The sequence below is a fragment of the Sarcophilus harrisii genome, chromosome 1 (genome assembly GCF_902635505.1).
Source record: "Sarcophilus harrisii chromosome 1, mSarHar1.11, whole genome shotgun sequence".
In the NCBI taxonomy this organism is placed as follows: domain Eukaryota; kingdom Metazoa; phylum Chordata; class Mammalia; order Dasyuromorphia; family Dasyuridae; genus Sarcophilus; species Sarcophilus harrisii.
Genome location: NC_045426.1, coordinates 437,405,242 through 437,430,005, shown reverse-complemented (window position 1 = coordinate 437,430,005; position 24,764 = coordinate 437,405,242). Strand labels below are relative to the sequence as shown.

Below are 24,764 nucleotides of genomic sequence, written 5' to 3'. Positions count from 1 at the left end.
TGGAGAAAATCATGAATGTAATTCATTGCCATTTTTGACTTGGGGACAGGAACTTCATACAGTGGACACTGCTGCCCAGCGGTAAATATATCTTTCACTTCCCGAAGAAAGTAGCCTGCTTTGGTCACCACAACCAGAAAGTCTGTGTCTGCCATCTGATGTAGGTAGATGGGAGCCCGGAATAGTTTGTTTTCCAAAGCCTGTAAGGACTGTCCCGCATGAAGTTGCCCTAGGAAGGGTGAAGATGAACAGAAAACAGGATTCCCATATTTATAGTCAGGAGGTCCAGTGTTGTTCCCAGTTTTCCTTTTGTAATAGTTCTGGATCTGGGAGGCCATTCCAACCTGATTTAAGAGTGGTGGATTCTCTTCACTCCATTCCACCAGAATGAGATCTCCATCCTGCCCACTCAAGTCCTGGAATGTCTTCATAAAAAACATGTGACCTCCCCCTGAAGCCTGAAGCTCTTGCTCTCGTTCCTGGGCTTTCTTTTGGATGTGGAAAGTCAAGTCGTGGACAGGATGCGAGCCTTTGCCTAGCCACCTGACTGGTGGTCGATGGAACTGACAGAGTTGCTCAGCTTTCATGTGAGTAGGAAAGAGGCTGGAGTGTAGCTTTAGTGCTGGAATTGAATGCTGGATTCTAGGGTTCACAAAGGATGCTTGGAGGCCATGCTGCTGGGGGAAGTAAAATTCATCATTGGACAGGTTCCAAGGGTCCTTGGTTTTCAGTTGGGCAGGAGCCTGCTCAGCTTTATCCATTCCAACAATGTCCAATCTTTTCATGACTTGGCTCTTCTTAGAAAAGTGCTTCTTGGCCAAGGGGTGAGGGGTTGGAGACTCTTCTTGAGGCTCTTCAAGATCAAAAAGCAGGAGGTTCTCATCATTTGGATCAATAGTTAGGACTATAGGATACAATGGCTTATGCATGCCTTGCGCATCCCAAATAATGTTGTCTTCCCATTGGTTATAGATGAGGTCTTCATTCTCAGGAATGAAAATGGACCCACCAGGCTGAGAAGGGTTACAGGTACCTGTTTTGAACAATCTGGTTTCCTCAGAGGGAATCCACCCTGCCTGAGATAATTTTTGGGCATCAGGGACAGATTTTTGGATATCTCTGTTATCCCAGATTATATCATCTTCCCAGGATTTCTGAGTGACCATCAGGAAGTTTTCATTCTTCAGCAAGGGGTGGTCTGTTTGGGTTGTCTCCTCTTCTGGTGATTTTTCTTGGAATTTAAATCCATAATCAAAACCTCTCCCATGGGGAGGGACCCCTAGCATGTCATACCAAAGCTTGGCAGGGCCATACCGCCATGGGGCCACCTCCTCTGAGTGAAGATCCTGAGAACAGTCAGCTAGTTGAGAGTCAGGCTGAGGATCCACTTGGTCCATCATTTTTATCTCATCATCTGTTAGGCATTCCTCTGGGCCTGGTGGACTTACTCTCTGGGGACCCCCCAAAATAGGTTGTGGGCAATGCTGTCCCTTCTTTTTTTTCTTTAGGCTCTTTCTGACCCTCTCCCACATTGATGATTTCTTTTGGTTATCAAAGAGATTAAGGAAAGAAAGAGGCTTTTCATGACAAAAATGTGGCCATAGCTCTGTGACTGTAGGCATTCTGTTGTCTCCATGATCCTGTTCCTTCTCTTTATTTTCATTCTCTTCCTCAGAGCTGCTGCAATACAGAGAGAAGTCCTCTGAGGAGGAGGTACAGCTGTCTTGGCAGTTCAGGACCCTGTTTTCCTCCATTTGGTATCCTGTAATTCTGTCGGTATGTAAAGGAGGAAAAGACAGGAAACCCTTCTCTTCTAGAGTACTCTATAGGAATAATAATTGGAATCAACCCCAACAAGCTCCTTTTATACCTGTTTTTCAGGAAGGATTCACACCTCTCCAAAAGTGTTAACAAGTCTGGGATCAATAACAAGGGTGGGACCCTTCATTCTAAAGGGTGAGAACTCACTATTCACATAAGATCTTTGGTGCTTATCTGTAATGGGCCAGAACTGCATACTTGAAACAAGGATTCTTACAAGGTGTTAACTCGATGGAATTGAAGAGACAATGGTTATCTAGTTTAGCATTAATAATGATTAATAGTTCTCTAAGTTCAGTATGATCGATTTAACCTTACAACAAATAATGGTTCCCTAGTGATATAATGATTGGCTTATACTCAGTATAATTGAATGGATTTAATTGTAACAGAGTATTTAAGAGGTGAGAGTCAGACCTAGAGACAGACTTGGAGAAGGACTGGAGGCTGAAGCTGGCTGGTCTGTACTCCTGCTTCCCTCACTGAGACCAAGGCCAATCTGAATGCCTCCAGAAAGCTAGTCCCAGGCAAGGAGACAGTAAAGACTTTTGGACTTTATCTCTGACAATTCTTGTGGTAATTACTCAGTTGAAAGGAAGACTGGTTCAAAGACCTCCAGAAAGTTAGCCAGAACACTACCCTTATCCACTGCAACACCTGCAGTGAAAGTTATACACATTAAGAGCCTTGTTAAATAAAATCACACAGCAAACATCTGGGAGTCCTTAAAGACCATTATTATTATTATTATTATTTGCTGTATTCGCTATGTTGTAAAAGAAAGCAGAAATAAAACAAAACAATAAAGTTTTTCTTTTTAAAGTATGCTTTACTCTACATTCAGGATTCATCAGTTCTTTCTTGGTAAATGGCACCTTTCACCATTTGTTCTTTGGCATTTTTTTGGGTTACTGTCTTGGTCAGAATATCTATGTCTTTCATAACAGATGACCCTTACAATATTGTTGTTAGTGTAAATAATGTTCTCCTTGTTCTGTTTATTTTACCTTACATCAATTCATAGAAATCTGTCTATTTTCTGAAATGATCTAGCTTGTCACTTTTTAAAAATGGCATAATACTATTCCTTGATAATCATATATGACAATTATTCAGTCATTTCCCAAATGATGGGCATCCCCTTAATTTCCAATTCTTTGCCACCACAAAAGAGCAACTATAAATATTTTTGTTCAAATAGCTCCTGTTTTCTTTTTCAATCCATTTGGGAAACAGATATAATAGTGCTAATATGATACTACTGGGTTAAAGGTTATAATCCTTTGGGAGTAGTTGTAAATTATTTTCCAGAATGGCTAGACTAGTTCACACCTCCATCCACACTGCATTGATGTTAGGATTCTTATAAAGTGATAAGTTGGTTGTCAAATTTAGCATGGTACTTAACAAGTTCTCTAGCTCACTAATGTATTTAACACTTCTGGGAGATTCACAAGTCAGGATTCAGTATGAGATTCACAAGTTCAGTGGAGGAGATTCACAAGTCACAGCTCCCACAATCCCACTCTCGGAAGAAGAGTCAACCTTTGAGTTCACACCTTTAAGAGATCATACATAAGAAGCTCTTGGAGCCTATGCCAGGAGTCAGTTGAGGAGATTGAGAAGCCAGAGACTGCAGTCGGGCAGAACTGGGGATTTGGAAGAAGAGAGGCTGAAAATGGGAGAGGCAAAGGACTAGTAACGAGAGTTCTTGGAACCACAGAGAGAGATAAGGCCTCTAAAAAAATTAACCCGGCTATTTTGGAAGCGACAATAAAAGATCGGATTTTAACTTCTGGCTGCATTTGAGGTGATTATTACACAGAACTGAAATGAAGGTTGCCTCCAGAAGCTCCCCAAGAAATCTGCTCCTAGAGAATGATTATAATTTAGAGAAGAGAACATTACACATTGGTGTTTCAATTTTTTCACATTCCTTCCTGCATTTGTCTGTCATTTTCATTTTCTGTGGTATTAGCCATTTTGATAGGTATAAGGTAGTACCTCAGAGTTTATTTTAATGTGTATTTCTCTAATCAGAATTATTGAGAGCATTTTTTCATGCTCTCAATTTTTCATTTTTTCAAGCTATTAATAACTTTCTAAAAATTGCCTTGCCATATCTTTTGACCATTTGTCAATTAGGAAATGACTCTTATTTCTTATACATTTTATCAGATCCTATTTAGTTGAGAAATGAGGCCTTCCTCAGAAATTTAGGATAAATCACTCCCTTTTCCCACCCCTACCTCCATTTCCTATTTTCCTACCAATTTTGGTTGCACTGGTTTTGTTTATGCAAAATTTTTTTAATATCATGTAATTAAAACTATCTCTTTGCCTTTTCTTTTCTTTTTTGCTGAGGCAATTGGGGTTAAGTGATTTGCTCAGGGTCACACAGCTAGGAAGTGTTAAGTGTCTGAGGACAGATTTGAACTCAGATCCTCCTGACTTCAGGACTGATGCTCTATCCACTGTACCATTTAGCTGCCCCTCTCTTTGACTTTCCTCTCTTTCTCTTGTTTCATCATAAATTCTTTCCTTATCTATAGATCTGACAGGTATATTTTCCCATGCTCTCCTAGTGTACTTATGCTATCACCCTTTATGTCTAAATTAATTATCCATTTGACTTTATCTTGATATACAATGTGAAATCTTGATCTATGCCTAATTTCTGCCAAACTACTTTCCAGTTTTCTCAGCAGTTTCTGTTAAATATTGAGTTCTTATCCCTAAAGCTTGAATTTTTGGGTTTATCAAACACTAGATCCCTATGGTCATTTACTACTGTGGATTGTGTACCTCATCTCTTTCACTGATCTACCACTCTATTTCTCAGCCAATACTGGATTGACTTGCTAACCACCACTGGTGAGATATATACAAGGAATATAGGGCTGATTCAATATTAGGTTTGTTTCCTTGTTGCCTAATCTAATTCCTTCATTTTCTTTTCTTTTCTTTTCTTACTGGTATAGTTAGCAATTTTAGCGCAATTTTGAATAATGATGATGATTGATAATAGATATCTTTGCTTCAATTTTGACACTGCTGGCAAGACTTAAAGTTTATCCCCTTTATAACCAATGGTTACTCGTAGTTTAAAATAGATATGGATATACAGATAGACAGATAAGAGATAGAATTTTTAATAGGCATGGGTGTTATATTTTGTCAAAGCTTTTTCTGCAATGATTAATACAATCATATGATTTTTATTGTTTTGGTTACTGATATGGTCATTTATGCTGAGAGTTTTCCTAATATTGAATCAATATTCCTGGTATACTCCTGGTATAAATCTCACCAGGCCATTGTGTGATATATTGCTATAATCTACTTGCTACTTATTTTACTTAAAAATATTGCATTGATATTCATTAAAGTTTTCTTTCTCTGTTTCTGCCTTCCTGGTTTAAGTATCAAAACCCTATTTTTTTGTTATGTGCATTCTAGAAGCTATCCTTACAAATAATTTATTTTTGAAAAGTACTTTTAAAATCAGTTTTTAACACCTGTTTTTCTCATCTTCCCAACTTTTCACTAGAGTAGGGCAAGTGTCATTCTAATTTTATAGATGATAGCTATGGAGGCCCAGAGACTTGTCTAAGTTCAAATAATGGGGTAGGATTAGAATCTAGCCCTTTTGTTCTTTCACTTCACTAGCCTATCTCTAATCAACTGGTTAGGAAATCTCCATAGAGGCAGTTCAACTAAATGTAAACTCTTGAGAAAAAGTTGAAACTTGAAATCCTTTGAAGCTTATTCAAATGCTGTAGTAAGAAGGTTCTCTGTTCAATCTATTTGGATTACTAAACTACTTCTGATTTCCCTCCTCAATCAATGTCAATTTTTTTTGGTTTGTCTAACTTCACATTTCATCAAGTGCAAATACCACAACCTCTCCATACCTTCTCATCTTGCATAATTTTTATCTATGTATCATCATAAATACATCTGGGATTATCTACCCAGGGAATTGCAAGTGTCTTCTCAAAACAAAACAAAACAAATAAAAACTAAATAAATTCTCAGTTTTCCCACAATCTGATCTTCTACAGAGGAAAATGCAGCAAATTAAACAAATATTTAACAAGAAAAAGGTCTACTACATTAAAAAGTACACTTTTTTTTATAACTTTTTATAAATGAAATCATCAATAAGGATCTCTTTTCTTTCAGAAGGCTACATACTAACATTTTCCAAATAATATTTTATTCATGTAACAGTTCTTTATTAGATTGCACCTTACTTGCTTCTGTATACTCTGTGATCTAGGGACATTGGCTACTTTGTTGCTTAAAGGGGCAGGATAGTTCATTGTGTAACTGAGCTTTTTTATTGCCTGAACTCTCTCCCTCTTTACCTCTGCTTCCTTGAAGTCTTAGCAGCAGTCCCATTCTATAAAAATCCTTTTCTGTTATCCTTAATCTTAATACCTCTACTTTAAAACAAGACTAATTTAATTTGTATATATCTTATATATATATTTATTTTTATGTAGTTGTTTCCCCTATTAGATTATGAATTCCTCAAAAACAGGGACTATTTGTGTGTGTGTGTGTGTGTCTTTTATTTTTGTTTTTAACTTTCTTTGTATCCTTGGCAGTTAGCACAGTGCCTGGAAAATAGTAGCCACTTAATAAATGCTAGCTGACTGACTTCTTGTAGAAACATACTAATTCCATCTCCCCTCTCTGCTTCTAACTGCCCAATTCTTGCTTTAAGCTCTATCAGATTGCAAAATAATGTGAATAATTTAGTCTAATCTTAATAAGGTATTAGCAATCTTTAACTATCAGTTCTGATATTAGTGTCTACGCTAAAATATTTTTAAAATCATTATCAAAGACCTAACCAGTTTTTAAAGAGAAAGGCTCCTAGTTAATTCAGAAAGGATTCCTTCCTCTAAAAGTGATTAAGATAAAGATAATAAAAAGAGAAGAAAAAATTCGATTAATTCAATTAGCAGAAACATCCTGCTTTATATTTACAATGCTTATAACCTGATGAAAAGTAGAATCTTTTGAGGAAGTGACTATAGAGGGATTCATTCTCTTGGAATTTTGTCTTTTGTTTGGGAATGCTATTGAGTAGAAATGGTTTATGCCTTAAAGACTTACAAAGTATTGGGGGAAAGATTGCCCCTTTTGAATTTCTCTAAGCAAAATGAGTTATAATTAAATTAATTAATAATTTTCTCTGTGGTAGATTTGTGTTCAAAATGCGGAGTACTTGTTAGGATTCTTACAAGGTGCTAAGTCGGTTGTAGCAATTCTCTGGTTCACTAATGTGCTTAGTACTTGTTAGAGTTCTGCAAGAATTCACACCTTTCACACCTTTGAGTTCACACCTCTAAAAGAGCATATAAAAGGACAAGCACACTGGAAGCTCTGGGAGATTCAGAGCCAGGATTCAGTCGGGAGATTCACAAGTCAGAAGATCAAGCCCACTAGAGAAGGAGCCCACTCTCAGAGGCAAGACAGATTCATTCCTTTTTCCACCTTTGTGCTGGCTAGAGACTTTGAGTTCAGAGGGAGCTAGAGGCTGAAGCTGGAAGAGCCAAAGGACTAATGGCAAGAGCTCTCAGAACCAAGGAGAGAGATAGGCCTCTAAGAAAGCTAACTGGATCCAGGAAAAGATTCAAGACTTTGAAAGAGAAAATAAAGGATCTGGACTTTAACTCCTGGCTGCATTTGAGGTGATTATTATACTAAACAGAAATGAAGGCTGCCTCCAGAAGCCCCCCAAGAAACCTGCTCCCGGAGAATATTATAATTTAGAGAAGAACATTACAAGTACTAAACATTTTCTTTATTCTATAATTTCAGCATGTTCTCTAATAATATCAAAGGCATATGATCTTCAGAGTACAGAGTTAATATTAATATTAACATATAAAGTCAATGAAGTTCTCTTGTTTCTAATACCATTATTTGCAATTAATGTATGAATCTGTCTTAATTTCCTCTCAACTGAAGGCTCTGCATTTTAAAATTTTTATTTCCTCCTGTGCTTAGAATACTACACAAGAGCCAACTAGTAATGAACATATTATACTATTTTCTTGTACCTTGGAGTCTTATATTCCTTAATCTAGATGAAATAAGTTAGAGGCAGTTTAGTGCAATGGAAAAAGCACTGATACAGATATCAGAAATCTGAGTTTGAGTGCTGGCTGTCCTACTTCCCATATGTTACTTGTAGACTTGGAGCCTTAGTTTCCTTGTCTGTATAACATGGATGAAAATTATTGGTATTATTTAATGTCATGGTATTGTCTGAAAAAATCCTCATTAAATTCATATTTATAGACTATTTTATAGTCTTTAATTATTAAGCATAACATTTAATATTACACTTTGTGCCATGGTTGTTATATGAGCAAGAATTATTCTATTAGATTTAAATTTTATCAAGTTATTATAACATTTAATATTAAAATATTCTTGTTTTTGAAATGTCAGTACTTTTGGCATGAACATCTTTCTGCATAGGCATAGGATGAGTTCCTTCCTAACCTCTTAGAATCTCTAGCTTCCTCCAGGATTCAGCTCATCCACCAGCAACTTTTCCTAACTTGTCCAAGGTGTTAGCATTTTCTCCTTCATCAAATGATCATGCATCACATGACCTGTTTATATCCTGTTTCCTCCAAGTGAATGCACTTCATCTGGAGATCAGACTATTGGTTGTTTTGTCTCAGTCCTCTCAGGACTTTGCACAAAGCAGGCATTTAATATTTGTCGAATTGAATTGGAATTGAAAATGTAGCCATATAATTTTCCTCAGCTCTAGATAACCATAGTTGCTGCAGACATTTCCAAGTTAGTTCTGTCTTTTCCTACATGAAATTAGAGATATCTTAAATGAAAATATCATTTCTGGTTTGTTTTTCCCCCCATGTTTCTTGGCGATTGTATTCATATCTCTCAGGAGTCTGGAACTGCTTCAGGCAGAAGATATCTTTTCTTTACCTAAAGCTAACTTGGGTTTGTAGTACAGCAATGCTAGCCTGAGCCGATGAACCTATGTGAAGACTGGTGCTTCTTGTCTATCTTAGTTCAATAGGTTTAGTTTGAAGTTGCTATTCTCAGGAAATCAGTTTCAAATTTATTCCTGGTTATTTAGGATCTTTTGCCTATTGTAATCCTGAATACTATGAATTCAACATAAATCTAAGATGCAAAAAAAAAAAATCCTCTGCCTCACCTGGCAGAATTATAGATATCAGTGGTAGTATTAACAAGGTGGGACAGTTTCTTATCCATTTATAAATATGAAATGAAATCCTGTCTGTATCTTCATCATGCATTGTTCTGAAGCTTCCTTTAAAAGGTCAGATATGAACATCAAGAAGGAAAAAATGCTGTTTCACTTTTGGAGTGCCATTCTGAATCTCTGAAGCCTCCTTTTATTTTACTTTGTTCTTATGCTCTTTTACCAAAAAACTACCAAAACTTATTGATTTGTATGCTCTTGATCTTGTTATAAGGAAGCAGAATAAGGAATAGAAACAATTAGAAGAAAAAAAAAATGATTAATTAGGGAAAATTTTTTCTTGAAAGATTTAATTAATGAAGTATCTTCCCCCCCCCCCCAGATTATAGAAGATGGGAATTCTTTTAAAAATATTTATAAGCATGCAAATCATTTGCTTTGGTATTTCTGGGAAGAAATCTCATTCAGTGAACTCATTGGGGACAAACATTTTGGAACTGTCCGTTCTCCCCTGCTCCAAATCCATGGGTTTCATAGACACCTAATGAACATGGGAGAAATATTTACCCATTTAATACTAGGTCTTCAAGAATATGGGAGAAAAAATGTTGAAGTAGTGGGGTAATAATTCTGAATATTATTTTTTAAGTACAATGAACACTTTATAAAATGGAAACTGCTACACTTTTTAGTTTAGACACAACCACAGACATCATTAATGCCAGCTTATTGTAATTCATAAATTTCCTAGCTATCTTTTGAAAACTCTATTACTCTCATTTAGAAGAATTAGAATTGACTTGCATAGGAAAATTATATGTTTTTAGTTTCAGTCTGCCTAGGATTAGTCTAGGTATTCCAACTGTCAGAAGGGTTCTATCCAGAAAATTTTTGGAATACTGCTGATATACAAGAGAGGAAAGCAGCCTCTTAAAGAGTCATTCATTTGCTACACTGCAATGGACCTTTTTTTTTTTTTTAACTAGCCAACAATACAATGGAAAAAATCTGTAAGGAGACTATACTAAGCAACTGAGTAGTGACATTGCTTGGCAATGTACAAATCATTACATTACACAGAGTTCTTCCTCTTTAGGTCAAAACAAAAGCCTTTAAAAATATCAGTTTTTAGAAAAAGCAAGTATTAATGAAGGCTTGGACAGAGAGACTGCTGAGATGATCTAGGTCAGATGGGACAAAAACTGTCTCAGTATATCCTGTGGCTGAAGAACAAACTGGCAATTCTATCAGAATTTGCACTGAGGAGCCCTATCTTCTTTCTTTGTTCCTCCCTTTCCCTCACTGTAATGCTTATTAAATGTTTCCTTATAAAAAGTTAGATAAATGGTCAAATATGTGACAATGTCAAATATGTGCACCAAAAGTACAAATACTGAGATAAAGCTAGAAACCCAGTCTTCTTTCTGTCCATGGAAATCATTATTATTATTATTATTTTTACTGAATAGTAAACATAATGAAAGGTATCCTGCAGGCAACCTACTGTTTCCTAACACCAAATTCAAAGTGGTTTTAAAAACAATGACAACAAAAATGCACTCACTGTAAGATAGTGTTTTGTCTCTATCAGAATGACTAGTTTATCTTTTAGTTAAGGAACGTCAGCCAGTCACAGTTTGATCTGCCAAACATGAAAACTTAGATTTTCTTTGTATCTTGCCTAGTCACAACGGCCAGATAACAAGTACCAAGTTAAGATCATGATTGGAAAGAAATTTGCAGGTGTGTTCCACTAAGAACCTGGTTTTATTTTAGGTTAGCAGTAAGGCTCAATCTACTGAAAATGCTTCCCAAGTCAAAACCTCAAACTGTTTAAGTTCCCCCAAATACTGAAGACAGTCTATATGTAGCTCTATAATTCTATTCCTGTCTCTGATATATTAAGTATATATTGATGGAGTTATTTATAAAAATGACCGGGTAAGGCACAAACGCCTTTTTCTGACTACCTGAAAAGCCAAAATGGATTGAATGTTCACCTCCGCTGGAAACAATCTGTCAATGTGACAGGGGATCAATGTTCTTTCTTGCTTGGAGTAAACGAATACCAACATGCCTAATCTGCACCCCTCTCCCTCCTGTATTTGGTGGTGCTGCTAACTGCGTTCTTGGATCCCCAGTGCTGCTGGCAATCACTATTATTCAACAAAACAGGAAACATTCACGATGATTAGGATCTATTGTATTGTTTGGAAATCAAATTCCAGGAGTATTTTATACTTGGTGAACACAGAAGAAACAGGGTTGCTACAAACGCTGCCACAGGATGCCTTTTGTTATGAGCTATTCCTCTTTGGAATTTAATAAATATTCATTGATGAAGAGCAGTATAATTGATTCAACCACTTTCATTTTTATCAGCTCTGCAGGATACCATAGCCCTCACAGAAAACCTCTGGGACTTGCCAAAGGTTGACAGTAAGAAGCTTTTGAGAGGATCCTGGAGAAGGGAGTGAGGAGAAAAAAGCAAGTTAATATCTATTATCATAAGCCACTTACTAAGCCTTATTGGAAGTTAAATACAACCATGGGTATCAACAATGTGTGGTCTATACATTATATGATAAGCTATGAAAAGGCCCAATATATAGTAAAATGAAATGGTCTCAAATCAAGGAGCTTAGTGGTGTTTATCAAGGTAGCAATCATTTAGTATGTCAGATCATGTGCTTTTTCTGTATTATTTACATTTGAACCCATGTACCAATTTGTTTTCAACCTGTCAAATAATATGGATTTCCTAGAACATGGTGGGGGGGGGGGAATAATGACTTCAATTTCAATTTTTTTGGTCCATTTAGAACGTTTTAACTATGGAACTATCATTTCAAAAATCTATCTTTTAAGCTTCTCTAGTGGTTTCAACTTAATCACATTCACTATGCGAATTGCAACTTTATGTAACATTAAATTTCAGTTCTTTAGAGATTACTGTGTTCCATGCCACAGTCATGTAACAGGACCAATAGAAATAATTGCCATCAAAAAGATGCATCTTTGTTTCTGGGTGAAATTAGGAATCATTAAAGGAACTTCAGTTTCCTTAAGGCAATCATACTATCCTCTTCCTTTTCAACTTAGGTTTCAAATTGTTGTGCCTTTGTACTATCTTTCCTAGACATATAAACTGATGGATGAGTGCAAGATCTATAAGCAATCCACCCAATTTAATTTCATAACTGGGGCAATAAACATTTTCCATCCATCTGTTTTTTCCTATGTGGATGGTCAGGCCAAACTCTTTTGAGAAATACTGAATTTCCTTTAAGAAGGTATGTATTGTTCCAGGGCTTGATGCAACCAGCACGATGTCATCTGAAAAGAGCATTTGGAGGTCCCTCCATACCTTTCAAGTCTTATACTTTATACCTTCTCACATACTCTGTGATATAGTGACCCTTCCCTTCTTGCTATTCTTCAAACAAAACACTCTTTGCTGCAGCCATTTTTACTACCTGTCCCCTATGCAAGGAATATTCTCCTTCCTCTCTTCTGCCTCCTGATTTCTCTGGCTTTCTCCAAACTCCAATTAAAATCTCAACTTCTGCAGGAAGCCTTTCTAAATCTCTTTTAATTCTATTGTCTTCTGTTTGTTGATTATTTCCAATTTATTCTGTATATAGCTTACTGTTATGTGTTGTCTCCTCCATCCTTTTGATGATGAAGACAAGGATGAATGGTGAAATTCTCAAGGTGGGCCAAGAAAAGAAGTTGTTTGGGATGCTTTTGGTAGAGGAAGACCCATAAAATTAGAGTCAATATGCAAGCATGGATTGTTTCTGTATTTCCAGAGTTTAGTACAGTGCCATTAAAAAATGATGGTAAAAATGTTTGTTGATTGACCACAAGGAATCTTTTTTTCAAGTATACTGGATTTCCTCTAGGCTTGAATTTATTAGGCATTAAGAATGTGCCAAGTACTTAGAAAAACTCATTCAAGCTTTGCTTTCAAAGAGTCTACATTCAGGCTTTGCTTTCAAAGAGTCTACACTCAAATTTAAGGAGGTAGGAATAAATAAAAACTTCAGGGTGGATGAAAAAGCCTTGAAGTCCCAAGTATGCAGCAACAAGTCAGATGTCGAGGTCCAGGGGCCATTAGGTTATACCAGTAGAACAGGGACAATATTGGGTGTCTACTTCATGGGAGGACTGGGTAGAGAATAAAACCTGGTAGTTGTCACTAAGAAAAACAGATTTGGCAATTCCCATCTCATACAAGCCAAGTAAAGATTCAAGAAGTCAAGACCAGATTCTGGATACCCTACTTAGAAGACATGACAAAAGAGGAAGGCAAGCGGGGAAAGTAACCCTGGTGATTTGGTTAACATACCTCTTTTTCCTCATCTGGTAATTATAATCAGAGAATCAGTGAACAAAGTTATTTCTGTAATCATATATTTTAAGGGATTTTGAATAGTTTTGATGAGTGGATGGGAGACATTGGAGGAAAACTTTTAAGGAAACTTTTCACTCTACTGAATCATTTTTTTTTTTTATAATCAACAAACAATAAACACAGTAGCATCTTATGTTCTCAACTTCTTCCAGTCAATTGTGAGATGGCAAAGATGTCTGTTTATTATAGAGTATCACTACTGAAAGTCAATTCACTAATAATAACCTTACTGAGGATACCCTTGATGTGTGTTAATGATTCTCTGGAACATTTGGTATAGGTGAAAAAGTAAGCTTATAGTGTGGCAGTTGCTCCCACCCTCCCTCTCTCTCTGTCTCTGTTTCTGTCTGTCTCTGTCTCCCTTCCCCTCTCTCCTTCTTCTCTCTCTCTCCCCCCTCTCTCCCTCCTTCCCTCTCCCTCTCTCCCCCCTCTCTCCTTCCTTCCCTTTCCCTCTCTCCCACTTCTCTTCTTCTCCCCCCTCTCTCCCTCCTTCTCTCTCTCTCTCTGATTTCCTACCACTTTTTCCTCTCTTTTAGATACTTTTTGAATTGATGCCTTACAGGCCAAGCTTTTCTCTCACAACCATGAGGCCAACAGCATGATTCTCCCATTGGTCTAATCTATTTTCTATCTTTGTTCTTTTTTAGTGCCATTTATACATCTTCTCTAACTCCATTTGGGGCTGTGAGGTTAGGGGCCAAGTGATGTGACTCATTCCTTTTGATGTTGAAGACAAGTGTGAATGGTGAAATTCTCAAGGTGGGTCAAGAAAAGAAGCTGTTTGGGATGCTTTTGGTAGAGGAAGACCCACAAAATTATATACAACTGAAGTCCCTATCACTATTACATCCTGCTTCTATATTTGTTGACTGAATTTGACTTAATGTTGACTCATCTATTTCCTCTTTTTATTCAAGTGTGTAATATATGGATCATAGCTGTTCCTGTGTCTGCTTTCAATAATCTTTACTAAACTTCTCCATAAAAGGTTTTATTCCCTCTGGTCCCTCAGAGTCTACATATGAATTTGTCTCCTTAACATACAGAATTTCTTTAGTTCACCTGTTCCCTTTTTTCTACACTGATCTTTCTGAATATGGTATGATCTTCCAGAGAGACATTTTCAGCCACTGGTTTACTGATTCATCTCACCAAATTATCAGGGATAACATTGAGATGAAATCAGCTATCTTCTGTCAGGATCTCTAGCTCATCTTGCTAATTACTCGCAGTAGAATGTTGAATTTTGAGTAATAGGACCAAGGTTCAAACCCCAGTTCTGTTATTTCCTTCTTGTATGACTTGGGGCAAGTAACAAACACTATGGACTCCAATTTCCTCATATATAAAATAACGAGTCTGGACTAAATAGCCTATAATTACTTTCCCAGTGCTAAACCTATGGTCCTAATATATTTGATCCCTCAAATTCCTGTTTTTTTGTTAAGATTTTGTCTGATATGGACTTTGTATCTATTTACTGATCTTCCTATGTTGTAGCTACTTTTTGTTATAATCCAGTTTGATAGAAATCAGCAGCAAGTTTTCTCCCTTTTCCTTTCTTTTCATTTTAAAACCCTTTTAATTAAGTTGCAATTCATTTGTACTCCAACTTCAGAATTTGTCCTTGATTAGATTCCTTGTGGTTACATCCTCCCACTTACTGGAATGCCTGTGAAGGTAACTGGTGGAGACTGCCAAGAAATGCTAAAGCTGCTGCCATTCGGAGAGAACTTTGTGGATCCTGGAATGTTCACCGGGGGAGTAGCCTGTCAAGAGCAAAAACAGAGAAAGTTACAAAGGAAAAGTCTTCTTCACAGAGAAAAGCTGTCACTACCAATTTAGAGCTTCAGAGATGAAGTCAGAACTATATTAATATCTTAAACTAATTATCTGCCAGGGAAGGGGTAAACATAGCAAAAGGGAGTAGGTGCAAAGAATTCTTTTTCCATGCCTACATAACAGCTCTAGGGGATAAAAGGAGACATTGTTCAATTGTTGGTTTCTAAAAAGAAAAGAAAAAAAAAAGGGTACCTGGTAAAAATTTCAGAATTTTCTGTCTAGACTATAACCATGAAAAAAAAAAAAAAAGCAAAGATGTTAAAATTTCTACTTTAAACAAGCACAAATAATTTGTGTCAAGTTATATTATTCTTTCTCCCCAAACAATAAAAAAAATATAGGGAAGGAAGTTGATTGTTACAGAGGATTTAATGATCAACTTTGAACTACTGTTCTTTCAGAAAGCACTATAATTAGGTAAGGCAAAACAATGGGCTGAATAAGAGTTAATTGAAAGGAGAGACTGAACCACCCCCTCAAGTTTCTACCTTCAGATTTCATAAATAGCCAAGATTCCTCCCAGCCAAAGGGGCCCTTCCTAGGAGCCTTACTACCCATTTTAAAGACTTATCTGTAAAGTCATATATTTGAGTGGCAGGAAGATACTGTGTGTTATTCTGCTTCCATCTCCATTGAAACCTTAATTTAAATAGCACCAAGGAGTCAAAGAAAAATTGGGGGGGGGGGAATTGTTCTCTAAAAATCCTTAGGAAAACTCCTTAGGTATCTTTTGTTGTGGTTGTCTAAAGAAAAGGAGCTGAAGAATCTGTAGAAAGTAAAGATAATTGTGACCCCAAATGCCAAAACCATTGATAAACATTTTCACCTGGTAAGCATGGTCAGTATGTACGAGGTAGAGGGTGGTAGGAGCTGATTGGCTCAGAGGCGTCATCAATTTTGGCTCCGTTTTGGCACATGGAGTTTCAGTACGGCTGGAATCCAAGGCAGGGAATGTTGGAGGAGATACCAAGGACTGAGAGGGAGAAACTGGGGAGAGATTGCTGAGCCCATCGGCTACTGAGTCTGTATTGAGTTTGATCTCTGTGTAGTAAAAATCTTCTTCTCCATCACTATAATCTGAATCACCTATGCGTCTGGAGCAAAAACAAAAACAATCATTATCAGTGATTCATGCTTATAGGGTGCTTTTAAAGTCCCTCCCCCCCAAAAAAAAACCTCTATGAGGTAGGTGAAGTAATTTTATGTAGATTGCAGCGATTAAGTCTTGAGGATAGGAAGACTTGAGTTTTAAACATTCCTCTGACATTTACTACTTGTGTGACACTTAGCAGATCACAACTTCTTTTTAACTGCAGTTTCTTTCTGTTAGGTGGGAATAACAACTTTCATAATGACAAATGAATAACAAATAATTTATCATTTAAATTAATTTTAATTTAGAATTATCTTGAATAATCTAAAACATTTTAAACATTCATATTTTTAATTATTACAACTTTATAATATAAAAATAGAATAATATACAACATTTATATAATTTATAATAATTTTGTTGTTGTTTGGTTGTTTTAATCATGTTTAACTCTTTGTGATTCCCATGTGGAATTTTCTTGGCAGAGATACTAGAGTGGCTTGCTATTTTCTTCTTCAGCTCATTTTACAGCTGAAGAAATAATGAATTTGGACTAAATGGCTTGCCCAGGGACACTCAACTAGTAATTATCTGAGGCCTGAATTTGAACTCTAGGTCTTCCTGATTTCAGGACCACTACTCTCTCAGCTGTGTCATCTAGCTGTCTTAATAGACAATAAATAAGCAATCAAATAAACAAATAAATAAACCCTTACCTTGCAGAGTTGTTTATGAGGCTCAAATATGACAAGTATTTTGCAATGCTTAAAACACTATGTAAATTTCAGTTATTGTTATGGCAATCTCCTCTTCTTTCTTCTCTCTCTCCTTTTTCTTCTCCCCTCTCCCCCTTTCACAGATGAGAAAACTGAGGTACACAAATATTAAATGCTTTCTTTGTAGTCAGAAAGCTGGTTTGGATCAGATCAAGGACTGGAACCCAGGATTCTCAACCCTCACTCAGGCCAATACTGATTCTACAACATACTATGTTGCTTTCGGTAACAACATATCAACTCACATTTCTACAGCCTTTTATAGTTTACAAACACTTTCTCTACAAATAGTCCTGTGGGATAGGAGGTACAAATATTATAATACCCATTTTACAGATGAGGAAACTGAGCACCAGAGAGTTGAAATACTTAGCTGGATTACAAAGGTAATAACCCAAGTTTAGAACACCATGTTTTTTCTTCACTTTCACATCTGTATGCAGTGTGAATTTTTTATCTCTCTCAATTTCTGAACAATACATTAGATAACTCTATCAAGAGGTACAGTATCAGTGCTAAGCTTGTGCTCAGAATTGTTACTTGATTTCTGTAACATTCATTAATTTTTTATCAACTACTTTGAGTCACATTATTTTAAACATTTCTTTTATCCTCTCAAAACAGTAGTCTACTGATAGGGTGATGTTTGATATTATATAAGCCATCAGTTATTTATTCTTATTTATCTAAATGACTACAATAACAATGATTGACTGACAGATCCATTCATTCACATTATATTTGAAATACTTAAATTAATACCTTGTTTAAGCAACTAGAAATTAATGTTAATGTACATTTAGTAAAAAGAAAAATCTATGAAAGTAATCTATAAACAAACTATATTAATAATAGTTAATATTTCTGTATGTTTTTACCAATATTATCTCATTCGATGCCCTCAATAATCCTATGAGACAAGTGCTATTATTCTCCCTTTTTACATAAAAGGATATTGAGAATGAAAGAAATTAGGCAATATGCCCAGGTTCACATAGCTCATCAATGTGTCTGAGAGAATATCTGAACTCATATCTTACTGACTCTTAAGTCAGCAACAACAACAAAAATTTATATGTTTGTTATATGTTTGACACTAGTATACTAAACCCTGAGACTACAAAGAAAGGCAGAAATAGTCCTTCCTCTGAAGGAATGCATATCCTAATGAAGGAACTCCAACACTTTACCACTGTACCATATTGGTGAATTAAATCATTAACTATCATTATTATAATCTTCTTTTACCTGATAAAAAGTTATTAAGTATTTCTTAATCTTGGATGGATCAGATAATTAGTACCTTGTGTATGTGTATGTGTGTGTGTGTGTGTGTGTGTGTGTGTGTGTGTGTGAGAGAGAGAGAGAGAGAGAGAGAGAGAGAGAGAGAGAGAGAGATTAGAAAATAAGTGGTTATTTGTGGTTCCTCTTAGCATTCATTTCAGAAATCTTACCCAAGATGAATGGTTCTGATGTGTTTCTGGATTCCAGCAGCTGTGCTCAATACTTTCCCACAGTTTTTCCAAAGGCATTTGAACATTACCTTCATGGAGTTCTACAATGAAAAGAAAATTGCATTTAAAATTAAAACTTTTTTAAAATTAAAGAAATAATATTTCTTTCATTAAAAAGCAAATACCTATAATGTTTCTACCTTTATTATTGTAGTATATATAATATTGATGTAAATGTGCTAGAAAGATGTCTGTGAAGCTATCATTCTTTTTTTCTTAAACAAAACTTGATTGATTTCTTTTAAAAAAATAAATATTTAAAAAAAATCAGGGTCGTTCTTGATTATATTTTCTTCTTTCCCCCTCTCTGCCTCCAACTGTGCTCGCTACTCATAACAATGAAAACCAGTTCAGCAAAACACCTGACAAAATAACTAGGTATGGAAAAACATCCACCCTTATTCCTGAAAAGCCCTGTCTTCTCTGCCAAGAAGATCATGGTATCCTAGAAGCAAACTTGGAAGAGTCCATGTGGTGACAAACTCAAATAGAAATAGATCCCTACCTCCTGAAAAATGCTTTAGAAAACCACAGATTAACATGATCTAGGTTGTATTGTGTTTTTATTTTGTTAAACATTTCCTAATTACCTTCCTTCCTTCCTTCCTTCCTTCCTTCCTTCCTTCCTTCCTTCCTTCCTTCCTTCCTTCCTTCCTTCCTTCCTTCCTTCCTTCCTTCCTTCCTCTCTCTGTCTCTGTCTCTCTCTTTTTCTTTCTTTCTTTCATTTTGAATATTTTTCCATATTCTTTGATTACTGAACTTGGAATCAAAAGATCTGAAATTTGAGTTCTGCTACTTAACAACGATGTGACAAGTGGAATGATTTACTCCACTTAGTAAACAGGAAATTGGTAGATATACACTACCCACCTTACATGGTCAGGCAGTCAGTCAACAAGCATTTAAGTGTTTACTATGTGTCCGACAATGTACTAAGCCCCAATATGATTCTATAATTTTATGTCTATAAAGTACAGTATAATATAAACTATTATAAGTGAAGTCAACAGTGTGGTGGCCTTGTAGTCAGGAAGATTTGGCTTCAGGTCTTGCCTGTTGTATGATATGATTCTGTCTACAAAATACTAAATGAATATGTTATTTTAAGTGGGGTTGGTGAAATAATGTCCTTTGAGTCAGAAAAACCTGACTTCAAGTCTTGTCTCTTATGCAGACTATCTGTGTGTATATCTGTGTGATCCTGGGCAAGTCGTTTAATCTTTTGATGGCTGAAACAATTTTTTAGATTAGAGTAATTGCCTATCAGCACTAGCTTCTTCTTATTGAGTTTCTTTTACCAATTGCATCACAGGACTGGACCTAAAACATTTGGGTTAATAACACTTGAACTGCTTATATCACAGCAAGGATGGAAATGTGGGAGACATAACAAGAAATAATCAACAACTTTGGGTAGAATATTCCTGTATATGTCCTGAAGTGAAATCCCCCTGATGGAAGTCTACACCATAGAGAATCTTCTCTCCATTGGTCATACTTGTGAAAAATAGCTGATTATGGAACAAGAACTCAAAGAAAGAAAGAGTTTCCTTGAATAAAAACCAAAATGAACACAGTAAAGATAGGAACTTCCATCTCCACTGGAATGTCCCAATGGTTTATGAAATAAAACATAAAAGCCTTTGGAGACTCACGCTGCTGAGGCTGGCTTCCCTGTCCTGGAAATGCTTGCTTTGGGCCCTGCTGGCTGAGGACAATGTGCAGAAACACATGGCTTCAATCTGCCAAAGCAGATTAGTTATGTCTGAAGCAACACCCCATTCATAAAGGGCTTTGCAAGACTAGTGGCCCACTCTTTTCAAGAGGCCCTATTCTGGAAGCTGGCACACTCACAGTACAGTAATGTAGCTGTTCCTCTGCCCTCTCAAAGCTTCAATGCATTACAAACAGCTTGTTGACTAATCCCCCTGAAATGTGCAGTATTTAGCTACAACAGCCACTAGAGCTGGGAGTTGTTAAAGGTAGCTGGGGGACAAAGACATGATTAGGTGATTTCAAAGTACAAGATCCTTATGAGTCTGTTTATTGTGAGAAGACATTCTGGAAACCCGAAGTTCTTTGGTTTCCTCATACTGCTGATCTGAATACATGTATGATAATGGGAATCAACAGGAAAAGGAAGGTTAAAATCCCCCCCTACAATGTGGGCCTTGAAAAAGAATCTTATTTTTTAGCTTATTTTTTTTTTTTTTACTCAAAGTACAGTATGAAACTTTGCATATCAACATTAATTAATGAATTATCACACCCTGATGGTTATGTTTATTTTCCAGACAGTAAAACAATAGAGGAAATATGTCTTTCCATAAGGTGTTGATGATTCAATTAGAACACTTAAGTACTAGACGTTCCAACCTATTGTCAGAAGATGGCCATACTTTTAAAAAAAATCATAGAAACATGAAACCTTAGAGTTGGAAAGTCACCCAGTCACTCAGTAATTAATTAATCCCATTTTATTAGGTGAAGAAAATAATAATGCATTGGCAACACTCATTTTAAAAATGTGCTCAAGAATGTTTCCTTGTTGGACCCTCACAACTATCCTGGAGGTTATTTTATAGGTTTTATGGATGAGGAAATTAAGGTGAAGAAACAAGAAATTTTTTATTCAAAGTCATATGAATAACAAACACAAAGGATGCAAAATAGGCAGAAATGCTTCTTAAATAAAACAGTGTAGTTTAGTAATTTGTAGAACAGCTTCCTATGTATAAGAGATTTTCATCTGGGGCTTAACCCTGCCAACCAGAAAATGGGATGACAAGGTGGTGTGTTCCTCTATGCCAGGAAAAAAAAGATCATTTATAAGAACAGCTGTCTCTTGCCCTTATAATATCTCAAGTCATCTCAGGGCTTCAGCTGGTATGGAGAGAAATGTATATTTCTCATGACCTTGTCTTTGATATGAAAAAAGGAAACATTAATAATCTTTTCCCCCCAATGCTGCTCCTTAGTATTCAGCCAAAGTCATAAAGATGTATTTACACTGAAATTTCCAATGAAAGATACCACAGGACTCTTCTTATTCCCCTTATTGGTGAAAACCTCAGTTATAATCTCTTCCTTCCTTCCTTCCTTCCTTCCTTCCTTCCTTCCTTCCTTCCTTCCTTCCTTCCTTCCTTCCTTCCTTCCTTCCTTCCTTCCTTCCTTCCTTCCTCCCTCCCTCCCTCCCTCCCTTTGAGATTGAGTCTATTTTGCCTAGAATAGAAGTACAAAGGTCACTTCCAGGCCTGATATCAATTGATGGGCATGGAAACTTTGCCTCCTTTGTCTTCAGTTTGGGCTAGGTTTGGCCCACCAAACTGGCTTGGTGACTTTCCACTCCTGGGAGCTACACCCATTAGCTTTTGCTCTACTGTAGCTTGGAACTCCTGAACTCAATCGATCCACCAGCCTCTGCCTTCCTAGTCACAGAAACTAGAAGCATATGTCATCACACCTGGCTTATAATTATTTGTATGTTGCTTTTGTTGTTACTGTTTAGCTGTGTCTGGTTCTTCCTCACACCATTTGGGGTTTTTTTGGCAAAGATACTGGAGCAGTTTGCCGTTTCCTCCTTCAGTTCATTTTACTGGGTTAAGTGGATTTTCCCAGAGTCACACAACTATAGTTAAGTGTCTGAAGCCAAAGTTGAACTCTGATCTTTCTGACTGCAGACCTAGCGCCCCATTCACTGAACTACCTAGCTGCCACTAACTAACTAACTAACTAACTATATATATATATATATATATAGCCCCAAAATGAATAGTATGGTCTTTACTTGTTGTACAAATTAGAGCTTGTCCTGAGTATAAAAAAATTTTTTCTGAGGGTTAAAAAAAAGGTAATCATAGACTATCAGTGCTAGAAGGGCTTTTCTTAGAGATCATTTGAGTCCAATATACTCAATGTATCTTGGAAGGTAAGTGATTTTCCTAGGATTTCAACAAGAATTGATAACAAAGCTGAGACTGACCCATGACTCTTGCTTGACTTTTTCTTTTTTAGGTCTTCAGGAGACATGGTAAATGTTTACAAGATGTTATTTATTTGTTTTCTGGTTCTAGAGATCAGAAAGAATATATGTTCTTTTCATGGGGCAAATTCATAGTACTTAAAATCCTGTTCATCTATTTTAAAATACTGTGATGTGTTACATAATATATTTGTTTAATTTAATCAAACCACATGCACATAAAAAAATGAAAGTTTCACTTTTTTGCATAGTGACAGGTTGCTTTTGTCACAGATATTTCATGTTTCAAGTTAATCCTTGATATTTTGTAAATTAGCTGCTTTGTGAACAAAGTTGAAGCTCAGGTTGGCTTCCTCTTTGTAAAAGAATGTTCCTTACCATTTAGATTACTGCATAGTCAAGGAATGCAAAATGATTTTTAACATTAGAATTAGTGTGGAAAATCTTCTGCTGAAAAAATGTGCATGATGTGCACAGATGGAGAAAATACTTTTGTATTCTTTGTAACCATTGCACCCTTCTCTTAACATAAAAAAATGGAAAGCTGATTATATGTATAATACTAAATTCTGTTTATACAACCACACAGAATAGATTCTTACTGATTTCCAAGGGAATCATTAAAGCAATATCAAAAAATACCTGAAAAAAATCTATTTTTGAGGGGTATCTAAAAATATTAGTTGACTTTCTAGTGTGAGGAGACCTGCCCAAGTTGTTAAGTCCTTTCGTTAAAAATGGAGAAAGTCTATTGTTTTGCTTCTAGTTTTTTCCTCTTTTATCCTTGTTTGTACACTTTTTTTTGGAAGTCCTTTTATATTCATCTTATTTTATTTCCCACATCATTAGAGAACTCAAAATACTATTTGTGGAGGCAGCAGTAAGGTGAATTTTTAAAAATCTGCATATCTTACTGACATTTACTAGCTGCATGATCCTAGGCAAGTCACTTAAACCTGTTTGCCTCAGTTTCCTCATCTGTAAAATGATTTAGAGAAGGAAATGGCAAACCACTTAAGTGTCTCTGCCAAGAAAATCCCAAATGGGGTCACAAAGAGTTATGACTGAAATGACTGAATAACAACAATAATTTTACAATGAAACAAAACTTCACATTGTTACTTCCTCAAATAACTTTGAGGCATAAAAACCACCTTCAATTTAATTTTTATAATCTCATTAACTTTGGGCTAACAGGCTTTCCACAAGAAAAGTCTTGCGTTGGGACTCTCATATTTAAGTGAAAGCATGGATTTACTACATCTGTTATTTGGGAGCACAGGCTTGCTTAAATTTCACTAAGCTACAGCCACCTACAGATGGCTCAAACATAGCCTGGGTCTACAGATAAACTAGCGGCTGTTTGTTATGTTGAAATAAATCAAACTGGGGAAAGCAAGAACAAGAGGGACTGGCTAAATAAACAGCTATCAAATTTCAGCATGAGCCACAGTGGTCAAAACCAAGTACATTGGCAGTGTCCAAGCATCCAAGTTCATGATCACTGACTGCTTAATCCTTGGTTGGTTAGTCATATTTTAAGAGATGTTTGGAAAAATGTATTATTTAATGCATGGAGAATCTCTGAAAACATAGTTTAATGAAAAGCCCTTTTATTTCAATGCTATATACCAAGTCTGTAATGAAGTCAGCAAAATTGCTGAACCTGCTGAATAACAGAATACTGAAAGAAAGGGCTCCATATATCTGTCATGTAACATACTCAATAAATTCCATGATTAGTCATATGAGATTGCCTTATCAATTCTTGTTTTAAAAAATTCCCAAACTAAAGGATGTAACACATCAGATGTCAAGGCTGTCACATAGCTATCATTTAATAGCAAGTATCTATATAGAAATACTTTTACAAAACACTTCATAAAAAATCTGTTTTTAGAATGTCTTTGGAAAGTAGATGCTTTTATTATCTCTATTTTTACAGATTAGGAAACAGAGGTAGTTAGGTTGAATGATTTGCCGAGGGTTATACAGCTCTTAATTGTCTAAGGCTGTATTTGATTAAGGTTTTCCTAAACCCAGGTTTAGCATTCTATTCACTGAACCACTTCACTGCCTTATGACATATAGTTG

General features: G+C 36.1%; 1 protein-coding gene across 1 annotated transcript in view; it reads right to left on the bottom strand.

Moving 5' to 3' along the window:
* Nucleotides 1-24,764, bottom strand: part of ZNF704 (zinc finger protein 704) — a 321,406-nt gene that overhangs the window by 19,036 nt on the left and 277,606 nt on the right. Inside the window, exons 5-7 of the mRNA XM_031946228.1 lie at nt 18,629-18,729; nt 16,132-16,399; nt 15,128-15,232 (exon numbers count right to left, since the gene is read on the bottom strand). Coding sequence (XP_031802088.1) covers nt 15,128-15,232; nt 16,132-16,399; nt 18,629-18,729 — 474 coding nt within the window. The remainder of the gene's footprint in view (nt 1-15,127; nt 15,233-16,131; nt 16,400-18,628; nt 18,730-24,764) is intronic.